At 44.0% G+C, this 12,311-nt stretch overlaps 2 protein-coding genes across 3 annotated transcripts; one reads left to right on the top strand and one right to left on the bottom strand.

Annotated features, from left to right (window-relative positions):
• Positions 1 to 44: 44 nt before the first annotated feature.
• On the bottom strand, positions 45 to 2,593 carry arsk (arylsulfatase family, member K). Of its 2 annotated transcripts, XM_029162385.3 has the most exons (8): positions 2,363 to 2,593; positions 2,145 to 2,274; positions 1,873 to 2,032; positions 1,440 to 1,722; positions 1,176 to 1,347; positions 864 to 1,088; positions 560 to 775; positions 45 to 481 (listed from the first exon to the last, which is right to left on the bottom strand). In XM_029162385.3, the coding sequence occupies exons 1-8, from the start codon at positions 2,468 to 2,470 to the stop codon at positions 207 to 209; spliced, it is 1,569 nt and encodes a 522-aa protein (XP_029018218.1). In that variant the 5' UTR covers positions 2,471 to 2,593; the 3' UTR covers positions 45 to 206. The 2 variants fall into 2 exon arrangements, with proteins under 2 accessions (XP_029018218.1, XP_055367216.1); XM_055511241.1 differs by lacking the exon at positions 2,363 to 2,593 and having other exon boundaries at positions 2,134 to 2,271.
• Positions 2,594 to 3,913: 1,320 nt separating this feature from the next.
• arrdc3a (arrestin domain containing 3a) lies at positions 3,914 to 11,106 on the top strand. The gene is made up of 8 exons (XM_029162558.3): positions 3,914 to 4,438; positions 6,172 to 6,253; positions 6,355 to 6,502; positions 6,783 to 6,885; positions 7,039 to 7,295; positions 7,592 to 7,748; positions 7,842 to 7,984; positions 8,097 to 11,106. Exons 1-8 carry the CDS (start codon positions 4,159 to 4,161, stop codon positions 8,163 to 8,165), a joined length of 1,239 nt encoding a protein of 412 aa, XP_029018391.1. The 5' UTR covers positions 3,914 to 4,158; the 3' UTR covers positions 8,166 to 11,106.
• The last annotated feature ends 1,205 nt before the right edge of the window (positions 11,107 to 12,311 follow it).

Genomic DNA, 12,311 nt, shown 5'->3' with positions numbered 1-12,311 from the left:
GAGGCAGACGGAAACATTAATTTTACGAGAAATAAGGACAATAATAACAAATTAAGTATAGTTTATGGGTTGAGGTCAGTAAAATTCAGATTTACTGGAACAAATGATCCTGTTCTAACTCTATATAGAAACCCTTTTATTGTCTTTATGTCCTGAATCTTTTGCAAGTGTAGCTCAATACTCCACCATCATTGTGCTATAAACTTTCACACAGACCCATACAGCCACTTGTCAATAGCTCTCTCATTGGCGATAGCATCTCTTTGCCAGTCTACATGCCACCTCAGATTAGCGATGACCATCGTGTAGTTTCTTCCCAGACTGTCACGCCAATCACCAAATGTTTTTTTATTATACAGGTGAACAGCTGTAGAGACTTCTGAGTAGTCCACAATGCTACGCAACTTCTTATCCAGCTGTGCTTGAACATCTGGGAATCTGAGAGCCACATTGTGAAGTTCGTCCTTATCTTGTTTAAGGTCTAAAAAAGAAGAACAGAGTCTGGTTGTTGGTGGCTTCTCTTCAACCGTACTAAGAGACGTACGACTTAGAAACTCACCAAAAAGCTGTGGGCAAACACTCAGACCGTCTGCATAGGTGATGTATTTCCATTGTCCACTTCTTAACATATACGTAGAGGCATTGGCATTACAACCGTGATATTCACTCAGCACCCAGTCTGGACGCGTCGTCTTGGAAAGACCAGTGGACTTCGACAGCAGAGGAAGGAGGGAATGGCCACTGAGATTTAACACTGCTGGAATTCCTGCAAGGTCTGAAAAATACATATTTATTGAGAGTTTTAAATTTATATATGAGCTACTGTTCACCTTTAACAGTTTATTTTCTGTGCGCTTCCTCACCCAGCACAGTGGGATACAGGTCAACCAAAGACACAAGCTGGCTGACCTGCAGGCCAGACATCAGACCAGGCCCCATTACGAGCAGGGGAACATGGGAACTGCCTTCAAACATTGACATCTTATAGAACTGCCGGTGCTCCATGGCCAGCTCTCCGTGGTCCGCTGTGAAGATCACAACGGTGTTATTAAGCAGTCCGGTCTCTCTCAGAGCTGAAATAATCTGGCCTGGTGAAACACAGGGAAAAATCACACGCCCTATTTTTAGATCTCCAGGTGAGAGGTGCCTGTGGTGATTTACTGTGCTCAACTAACCCAGCATAGCATCTGCTTCAGCACACATGGCGTAATAGAAGGCCCGAATGTTTTTGATTTCATCCTCTGTGAAAACGCCACTGCAGTTTTTGGTGTAGGTGGAATAGTAGTCAACAGGGTGCATAGCGGACACAGGAAGCCACTTAGGTACGGAAATTATATCATGCGACACCTGAGTGAGTGAGTTGAAAAGATTTCTCAGTCATTCCTATTAAGATAAAATCACACAGCATTTAAGATGAGCTGCTGCACTGAAAAGCATGCCTTTTTAAGCCAGTACGGCGAAGTCTGAAAGGTCGATCCTCCGGCAGTGGGGCCCAGCGACACAGTTTTATAAGGATGAGGCAGATTAAGACCAACATAAAGAGCAAAGGGCTGGTGTGGCGATGCTGCTCTCTGGCGGAGCCACTGTGCAGCCTTCCCTGTGTTTTTCCAGTCCTTCTTCATGACTCTTACTGTTGACATGTTCCCAACCAGTTGGGCAACAGGCCGGCCTTCCTGGCGCAGGAGGAACTGCACATCCCGGGTCCAGGCCTCAACTCGATTACTGTAGTGGACGCAGGAGCACACACATGGACAAACACCAACCAACAAAACAAAATTTGACAGCAAACCACTAAAGAGATGATTCACTGTGTCTGAATATATCTATCCATGGTGAAAATCATATTCCCCAGAGCTGAAGTGTCTTTTGTACCTGACGGAGTGACTCCCCGAGGTGTAGTCCAGCTTTCCGATCATCTTGGTAAGATATCCATTTGCCTCAAGCAAATCCATCCATGTGGTCACATTACGGTCCAGGCACTTGTAGTTATTCCACGAATGAGTGAGATGAACAAACTGACCACTCCACATTGCTGCAAACAAAGATAAGTTAATTATGTATAAACTCTGTATTTTATTGATCACATTCAATATCTCGTGAATTGCAAATCAGAGGGAACTACCTGGTGAGTACCTGTCATTTACCTGCTCTTGAGGGGCAGCAGATGGGAGAGTTGGTGTAAGCACTGAGGAAGGTGGAGCCCAGCTCCCTCAGGTAGTTTATATATGGCAGCTGCACAACTTTGCTGCCAGGATCAAAGGTCAATCGTCCGTCCTTCATAATATAATGACACGCATGCTCAAATCAGTCTAAAAGTATAAAGCAGTGCTATTTAAGCACTGTAACGTGACTTCATACTTACAAACGCGTCGCTCATCACCATCACAATGTTGGGTCTGGTTCCATTTTGGCAAAAACCTTGAAGAAAAAAACCAAACAGGAAAATCAAAGCTAACGTTACTGTATTCATGACGACGTAGAAGAGAATTTGGTCAAAATGTAAAAAAACAGAGGAAACAAGATAGATGTAAGTGCGGATATTCTCTCCAGACTGAGGGACTTCATGTAAACATTCCGCTTAGGATTTCAAAATAAGAGCTTTTTGTTTAATTAAATAATTTGTGCTGAAAAGAAACTTGACTGGAAACTATATTTAAAATAACTATATAACAACGATAACCACACATCAAAATATTAATAAAAAAGAGAGAAAACAATTGTAAATATCTACCTGTACATAAGTTGAGTCTCGCTCGTGCATAACATGTAATGACGAAATGTAAACTCTAGGGGGCAACGTTTATCTTTGCAAAAAATACTGCTTGTGCCGCTGCATCTGACTTTGGACTGTGGCCCTGAGCAGAACGTCATATATGCGATGCTTTGTTTGAAATTATAAAGATGTGTGTCATTTCTTGTGCAAAATAACTAGCCGGTTACATAGTTATTGGTGAACTCAAAGAGCGACCATGTGATAACATTTGTTTGAAATGTGATGGTGGATGATCAGGTATCATTTTTGAGGATGAAATATCAGATATAAATTAGAGGTTTAACTTATTCCTCTGATTTAAAAACGCAACATTCTCTTCACTGTCTAATTGTTTTTGCTTTTTGGAATAGAAGCTCTAGTGGCAACCAGGGTTATTCAACAGGTGATTCTGCGGCTAATTTCACGCCGTTCGTGAACACTAGGTGGCGTTTTGAGCCTCTGACTTGTTTTTCTGTCAGCTGCGAGTTCAACACAATGAGACATCCCAACCCCCATTTGTACACGGATCGTTTGGATGTTAAAACAGCAACATTACATAAAATGTTGGAATTATTCCTAGCGTCTGCTCAGAGCAAGTGCGAGCAACTCTACACGATCTACGATGCAGCAACTGCACAAGATGCAGCTCTTGCAGGTGTTTGTATAGGGATGCAGATGTTTCAGAGACCTTATTTATGGATTATGTCACAGACGACGTGCAAAGTCTTTAACTACGTGCAATATAACATGTAATGTCACAGACTTTGTAATATTCAGTGGTGATTTGTTGTTTATTAAGTATTAGTAGATAAAATGCGTATAAACAACAGCAACGTGTATTTTATTTCTGTGTAGAGAAATTATCGAACATAATCTTCGCATCACGCTCTCATTTAAAAGTATAAAACTGATCTGTTAATACTTTTCATAAGGTGCATTAACGTATTGTACACATACGTCTATGTGTCTTCGATAACATTTGTGCTGAGCATTTCTTTGTGCAGTCTTTCAGCTGTTTGACCAAACTTGTCATCTGGCTGCGTGCCACACTCATCGCTCTGCCTTGTTCCAGAAGGCGGAAGGAGGGGGCAGTGAGGCCAGCGCATGCGCAGAAGGTTGTTTTTCACACAGCCCGTCGCTTAAAGTGAGCCGAGCTGCTGGGGTTTCCTTGTCTTTGACTGGAGACCAACACGCAGAGAGGCGGATGATAACAGCATCCATTGCTGTTATTCAGCCTTCACAGATCTCAATGAACTTCTCGCATAAAAAGCCACTGATCGTGCCTACTGCTTTGTGCAGGGCAGAGATACTGATCGGTGTCTAAAAACTGCATCTCCCTTTCCTATGAGATTATTTTTTCACAGACTTTTTTTTTTATTTCAAGGTCTCAGTAGCCTCTTTCCACCATGGTGCTAGGAAAGGTTAAGAGCCTCACAGTAAGCTATGACTGTCTCAATGACAGCAATGTTCCTGTTTTCTCCAGCGGGGACTGCGTCTCAGGGAGGGTGATCATCGAAGTCACAGGAGAAATCCGCGTGAAATCTCTCAAAATCCACGCCAAAGGATTTGCAAAAGTTCGTTGGACGGAGTCGAGAAATGCAGGATCCAACACTGCCTACACGCAAAACTACACGGAAGAAGTGGAATACCTAAATCACAAAGATCTTTTAATTGGGCACGAGAGAGGTAAGACAGAGGACGTTTATTTAAAAGCAGGAGTTCAGACGAAACTGTGAGATGCTTTTTGTGCTGTTTGGGATCAGGTAGAGTGGAGGATGCTGTTGTTCTGGGCGCAAGAAATTGTAATATATCATAAACACGTTAAATTGTTTTTAAAAGTTTTATTTGACGCCTAAAATGTCAGATTTGTGAGATTTGCATCAAAGCAGCTACTTCGTCACTTGTTTGTGTCAAGGTGTCAGAATGAATGACAGCAGCCGAGGCATCTGTATTTTTCGCTGTTATTCAAGTGAAAGCGAAAATATAGGCGTTTTAAACGAACAGAGTCGTGTAATAACAACGTGCAGCGGCGTGTGCACAGTTTCTTTCTATATGTTTAAAGCAAATTATTCATGTTTCTTTGTAGCTTTCTTAAGTTTCCACCCATTGTTCAAAGCGGTTCAATCCTGTTCAGTAACTGGACTGGAGGGGGGCGGCGCTACAGCTTCCTGCTCGGCGTGTGATTGGCTGAAGTGCTCATGTGTGGCCAATGACATCACTTTGCTGCGGACCGTGACAGCAAATTCAGCAGCAACTTTTTAATTAAGAAAACCAGGTCGGGAATAGAAATACCTGCAGTGCATTAAGCAAAATATATGTTCAATTTAACGGTGCATTGAACTAACTAATTGCAGCTTTGAGTCCGAAACGCGCCTCTGGATATTGTGTTGTTGGTGGTAGAAAGCGCCTCTGTTTAGTTTGTTTACGCTGAGTACCTGTGACACTCGCTTTTATTGGTTATTGGGCAAATACGCGCTGCAGCGTGTCGCAGGTGAGTGAGGTCAGTGTGTCGTTTTCCTAAGGAAAGACTTTAAAATAGGCTCATACGCCAACGGGGTTGGTGTATAAGTTGAGGTAGTAAACTGTAAAAAGAGAATATATCGTTCATACAAGAGGTAGGAGGCAATAAAAGCTTGCGGGCTTGTTGTGGCTGACGTAAAGCGAGAGTAAGCTACTAGAGGCTAGCGGCGTCGCACAGTGAATGCGTAATGAGAGCCGAGCAGAGCCGAGCGGCTGCAGGAAGCTGTTCGCACCGGTTCAGGCCGGTCTCCTCCTGCTGGAGTCTGCCGTTTGACTGACAGCTCCGCACTTGTTTACCTCACTGCTGCTGGAGGGAGCGAGTGCTGAGCTGGCAGAAGCACGGCCGCTCCGTCCACCCGGCGTCTCAGGCCATTACAGTGCTGGACATTAAACTATAGGTGTATTTATTCACATTTTACAACCGGGTTTATTGTGTGCAAGCGTCTATGAACCGCACTAAAGCATTTTTTTTATAATGGCAAGGAAACTGAATAAACAAGCGGTTCATTTCAGTAGTGAGATGGATTTCTTTTTCCATTACGTTGACTTTTAATAAGGCTTAATTTTCTTTATTCCAATTTCCATCCTACTCCATCTCCTCTGCCACAATGGCCTCTCCCAGACAGGGTTCTTTGTTCCTGCAAAAGCACAACCTTGCACTCTCAGTTTCTGACACTTCCTCTTTCAAACAATCAGCGTCTCTGGTGTGCTCTAAACATCGGCTTTCTGATCTCTCTATACACTAATTCATAACAGACCGATATACAAGTAAAATCTATCTATTCTCTCTTGTCTCCCCCACCCTATGTTTTTTGGTATGACTTTCAGATGCCTTCGTAGAACAGTTTACCCAGGTACGGTATACATGTGTTTGGAATAGTGTCCTCCTTGTTTTTCAGACGATGATAACTCGGAGGAGGGACTCACCACTATCCATTCGGGAAGACATGAGTATGCATTCAGCTTCGAGCTTCCACAGACGTAAGTGTTTCAGCACTGCACCTGCATCATGGAGGACTACAGCTTCGCACAGTTGTTCTGACCCCTCTGTCGGTCCCTTCCTCCTGTCCTCCTGCCTGCAGACCTTTGGCTACCTCTTTCGAAGGGAAGCATGGAAGCGTGCGCTACTGGGTGAAGGCAGAACTCCACAGGCCGTGGCTCCTGCCCATGAAGACCAAGAAGGAATTCACAGTCTTCGAGCACATCGACATCAACACTCCATTATTGTTGGTAAGGCCATTTGAGCACCGCTCTCCGTTTTTGAAGGGCTGAGAAAGTCACGCGCTCTTCATGTAATTTTCCTAATTATGAGGAAAGTTGGAAAGAGTTTTCCGTGGGTGTGCAGTTTCAACTACACTACACACCCTGAAATTCGGAGGGAGACGTTTGGATCCAGCTTTTACAGATTTGCAAGCACAGAGTTGGCTGTAACAGATTTTTTTATTGTGTTGCTGAAAAAAGACAGTTTAAACTAATGTGTCTTTGTTTCCCATGTTGTTTTTGTCTGCAGTCACCACAGGCCGGCACAAAAGAGAAGACACTTTGTTGTTGGTTCTGCACCTCAGGTCCTATTTCACTAAGTGCCAAAATTGAAAGGAAGGGATACACCCCAGGTGAGAATAAGCTAGATAATAATCAGTCATCTCTTAACAGGTTAACAACTAGTGATATCGCACCCTCCAGATTATTACATCGATGAGTACGCACAGGACACAAAGATGCACTGTTAACAGAAACCTAATGTCTCATTCATTCTAACTCTGCAGGAGAGTCGATCCAGATCTTTGCCGAGATCGAGAACTGCTCATCCCGCATGGTGGTGCCAAAGGCGGCCATCTACCAGACTCAGACCTTCTACGCCAAAGGGAAAATGAAGGAAGTCAAGCAACTGGTGGCTAACCTGCGAGGAGAGTCTCTGTCATCGGGCAAGACGGAGACGTGGAATGGCAAGATGCTAAAGATCCCGCCAGTCTCACCCTCCATCCTGGACTGCAGCATCATCAGAGTGGAGTACTCGCTAATGGTGAGCTCGCCTCTTTACTGCTCTTATTTTGTCCAGCTAACATTTCTGGAGGAACCACCACTGACCTAGACGTCATTCATTTACTCTTGTTCTATATTTAGTAATAATTTTCAGCACACAATCAATATTTCCTAGTAAGCCACTCTCTCTTCTGGGACACTCAGGACAATGACCCGCTTATTTTTTAATGTCTGCACAACTTATTTGCCACAAGTGTCAGGGTTTGATTTATGGAGGAATAAAAAGCTATTTGATTTCCATCATATTTTAACTTGTCTCCTCTTGTCTGTGCCCAGGTGTACGTGGACATACCTGGGGCGATCAACCTGTCCCTGAACCTGCCTCTGGTAATTGGCACCATCCCCCTCCACCCCTTTGGCTCCCGCACCTCCAGCGTCAGCAGCCAGTGCAGCATGAGCTGGCTGGGAATGGGTTTGCCTGAGAGGCCTGAAGGTCGGTTGAATCTCCCAGGCGTGATTCAGGAACAGGTTTCCTGTTTTAAATATTACCCCAGAGATGCTGATGTGCCTTCTCCTCCGTCTGCAGCTCCTCCAAGCTATGCAGAAATCGTAACCGAAGAGCAGAGGCAGGTCAGCGTGGATGTCCCGCCACCACGCGAGGAGCTGGACGGGCCTCTCTTTGCCTATATTCACGAGTTCCGCTTCCAGCCTCCTCCTCTCTACTCCGAGGTGAGCGACAAACAGCGGAGCAATGCTTTTGTCAACTCGCTCTCACGTTACAAACGGATTTAAGGAGAACCATTCATTTCCATTAATAACGCGTTTTTCCTGTTCCGTCCAGATTGATCCGAACCCAGATCACGCCAGCCGTACAGAGGAACGCAGGCTCGATGCCTGCCCGTCACGCTGAGGGCGCTCCTGAAATTCCCCCTAGAAGCGCGGGGAACGCGAAGGAATCTGCGCGCAAGGCTCAGCTCTGCTTGTTTTTTCTCCTCTTGATGTCAACAGCATCGTTGTTGTTGAAAGAAAAAACATTTTATCCAACCAACCGAGACTTGGACTAATACCCACAGTTAAGTTGGGTTGGACAAATCTGCTCCTGCCTTTCCTCTGCGAAGGAAGCAGGAGCGGAGTGGCTAGTTTGGGGCGTCCCTCCTTCCCTCCCTTCCTGCGTCTGCATGCTGAGAGCGGGATGTCTGCAGATGAACACGCATTGAGTCAGAACCGGGGGAGAAAGCCCACTAGTAGCGAGAGCCTTGGTGACCATGGTGTTGAGACTCACCAAGGCTCAGCCTGCCAAGCTCCTCTTCCACCCTCCTTTCTTCTGTTCTCATGGCACATAAGGACATGGCTCCTCACACTAAGGGCAGGACTAATCCTGTCCAGACTTCAGCAGAGTCGCCTGAATAAAACAAGACGGAGAGAGGAAAATTACCAACGTTCTAACCCTCACGGTCTGCCTGGGTGAATGAATGCTTTCAACAGCAGAGAAAAGATTAGGTTCTCCTGTCTCATCTGGGATTTTTGTTTTGCACATTTTATTCTTTACTTGACTTGTGTGGCTCTGTTTAGTCATAAGAATTAAGAAAAAAAATCACTTGTAGTTTGGTTTCAGCCTCGTAATGCACCAGACTACTAATATGAGACTGCGGGCTTAACTTTGAAGACTTTTTTTCTGCATAACCGTGAGCGACAGGATTTGTTTTTCGTTTTGTCGACGACTGAAAGGACAAGAACAATGCACTGAATTTCGTTGAGAGTTTTTCCTCCTTATATTTCCTCAGTGACTTACAACAACTAGTCAAGACTTTTACTACAATTGCAGCACACGATTTCCATCTGGAAGCTCCTTAAGATGTTGCCTCCTCAGCTTGGATCCTGGCGTGACCTCCCTCCTTCCAGTTCAGTTCGGTTATTTTGCTCTTGTGTTTAGCTCCAGCCGTAGATTAGCTTTTGGCCTGTGTTGTGTTGTGCTTCCCCTGGATTGAGACTAGGAGGGTTGCAGACCAGCATTCGCCTCTTAAGTTGCCGCCGGCGAGATGTGTGCGTTCACGTGTGAGATCCTAGGTGCTAAATTGTGGAGGGACGTGCCTCAACCTGCAGCCCCTCTAGTCCCAATCTCAGGTCGAGCTCGGCTTGCATAACTGCCCAAAAAGCACTGTCTCAGGTGGTTTTCTCACTTGCCAAACGGTTGTGGAAAAAAAAGAGAAAAAAAAGTTTTAGGGTTTTCTTTCAAGTTGCACTGTTAAAAATGATGAAGAGTCTTTTTATTCTAAACTACCAAAATGAGAAAATACTTGTAGAAGCGAGGCAGCTTTCCAAGATGAATCACATTCCCTTTTTTTTGGTCCTGCTACACCTGCTTGGGTCATCAAGTTAGAATTTGCCAGACCAGTGAAGCCAGAATGCAAAAATAAAAAAAATAGTAAAGCGAATTTGCTTCGGAGTTTAAGAAGTGAACCCAGCACAAACAAAAAGCTGGGCCTGTTGCTAAACTTCTATTCAGACTGGTCAGAACAAGTAGAGTAGCGGTAGTACTAGTTGTAACAGTGGGTTGACATGAGTAATACATTGGTTTTCTGACTCATTCAACGCAGACGACCAGCTGCTGTAGAGGTTTGACAAAGACTTAAATGAAAGCAGCACTTTTTGATAAGAAAATTTAAAAAGTAAGCATTTGACGGCAAAGGTCTGAGTAAGAACATCCAGTGCTAACCACACTACGCTCGAGGACTTTTAGTAAAGCAGATCTTGTAGTAATGTAGGATGTTAAAGCATTATTTAGTCTTTCTTTTTTGTTTTTACGTTTACATTTTACCTGTAGCTGACCCATGTTGGCATGCGCTGTGTGCGTGTGTGTGTGTGCGCGTGTGCACGTGCTTATGCAGATCCAGCTGGCAACACAGTATACAGCTTCTGACAGTGTCAACAAAACTGCAAATATTAAAGTGATCTTATCTTAGTGGCCTTGACACAGAAAAGACCCGGTGGGGATTCTACAGCTTTTGGTGTCTACGTTAACTCTCTTACTGTTCCTGTAAGTTCGTAACCTTCCTCTGTTTATTCCGATGGACAAAAAGGGACGTGGGGGTGGATTCTTGAGAAGCAAGTGTTTGTTTTTTTTTGTTTTTTTTTTTTATGAACGGACATCCTAAACAGGCCCTGGTGATTGCTTTTGTTTTTCTGATGCTCTTGGGTTGACTGCTGTTTTTTCCTCATATGTATTTCTCTGCATTGACATAGTTTGCTTTTTAGTTTAAGAACTTTCCTGAATTAGTCGCTCTGACCTCTCTGCCCCCCCCCCCCCCCCCCCCCCCCCCCCCCTCTAGGCCCAGGGGTGGCAGCTGTTGACCAGCACCCCCCACACTGAGAAATGTTTAGGTAACCCACGGTAGCAGACAGACCGCTCCTTCCACTCAACTCGTCTTGTTCCCGGTTTTACCCGTTTGCCATTTTCTGTTAAGATTTATTTGTAGGGGAAACTACATCAAGCTACACTGAAAAGAATAAGCTCACACATTTATTTCAGGTTTGTCAATTCCATAGTCCATTTGCTTGGGCCTCGGTAGTCCAGTGTCAAAACTAAGCTAAACTCCTGGCTGATTGAAGTCAGGAACTGAAATGTTCAGAGAAAAAGAAACCGGGAGACGGAATCTGAAACATTTTAGAAACAAAGTGCAATATTACTCACTGAATTTTCTTCATTCTCCATTTGTATGTTTTTTTTTTTTTTCTGTCTCTCGGTCATGACGATGTAAAGATATTCTATGAATATGCTATGTTCTGAATGATATACCCTTTTGTCTAGTTCCTTTTCTTTTGATTTGAATAAATATGTTGTTCTAAATGACTGTTGGGCTGTCAAGTGTGATTTTATGCAACACAAACCACACTAAGCTTGTGCATGCTTGCGTGCTTGGGTAGTGGAGGCGAGTTTGCGCTTGCGCTCATCTTTTTATTTAGAGCAGACATTTACAGTTAGTCAATCTTTGACAGAAATGCAGCACAACATTCCTTCAGCTGAACAACAAACATGTAAATGAAGCAACAAATGATCAATCATTACCTGCTGCTTTCACCCTTGTAGAAACCCACTATTTGGGTCATGACGGTTTCAGATTAAAAGCACGCACGACACGCGCACAGATTATACTTTAAAACTAGCACAACAGCGCCCCTAGAGGCGAGTGAGCAGAATGCTGAGGCCTTACGTGTTCATAATTCATGGTCATTATGATCAGGTTAGAAAAATAATGCTGGATAATATGGGACAGAAAGCATCTCTATGACTTATGCTCTATTATTTTAAATTTCAATATGTCTGACTTTCCACATACGAGTCCCAAGAACCTAAGTGGTCGAAATGTCCGGGTTTGTTCCATGCTGCAGTAAATGTTTAACCAGCATACAGTAGCAGCTTTTCATCCTTAATGTTCTCTATCTGCTACACAGGATCTGTGGGGTTTAATAATCCGTTTTACTGAGCAGTGGATTTCAGAGAGCATATCAATAGTCGTATCACGTCAGTCTGCTTTTATAATAATTGATTTTCTTACAAATGAGCCCAGCGGTTTGGATCATGCAGGATGTGAATGAACTCACTGTACTGTTTGTCTCAATAAGTGGAGCTGCAATCAAATTCACACAGTGATCTGTACAAAAGCATGAGAGCTGTTGCTAAAGCAAAACTGAATGTGTTGCATGTTTTAAAGATAGAACAAACCTCTACAGGGGCAGGTTAAATATAAAGTGACTGCTGGTGAACTTGACTGGGAATTTTTGTAAATTATCTGGTTTGACCCAGCACCAGCAGCCCTGACCAAGCACTTCAGTCTGGCTTTGTCCCCTCCCTCCCTGGCCCCTCTTTGACTTTTGTGGACCCAGGCCTTTGTGGGTGTCTGACCCCGACAGATTGAAAAAAAACATAAATAAAAGGAGGAGGGGGATTATGAAGGTAAAGCGTAGATTGCACAGTTGTACAGTATGTCAGTATGTGTGTTGATTAGCAAGTGCTGACGCTTCACAGGCCTCAGCTGTTTCCTCTCAGCAGCTAATC

This window comes from Betta splendens, chromosome 9, assembly GCF_900634795.4.
Source record: "Betta splendens chromosome 9, fBetSpl5.4, whole genome shotgun sequence".
Lineage (NCBI taxonomy): Eukaryota > Metazoa > Chordata > Actinopteri > Anabantiformes > Osphronemidae > Betta > Betta splendens.
The sequence above is the reverse complement of the archived record's forward strand: the minus strand, read 5'-3'. Positions and strand labels throughout refer to the sequence as shown.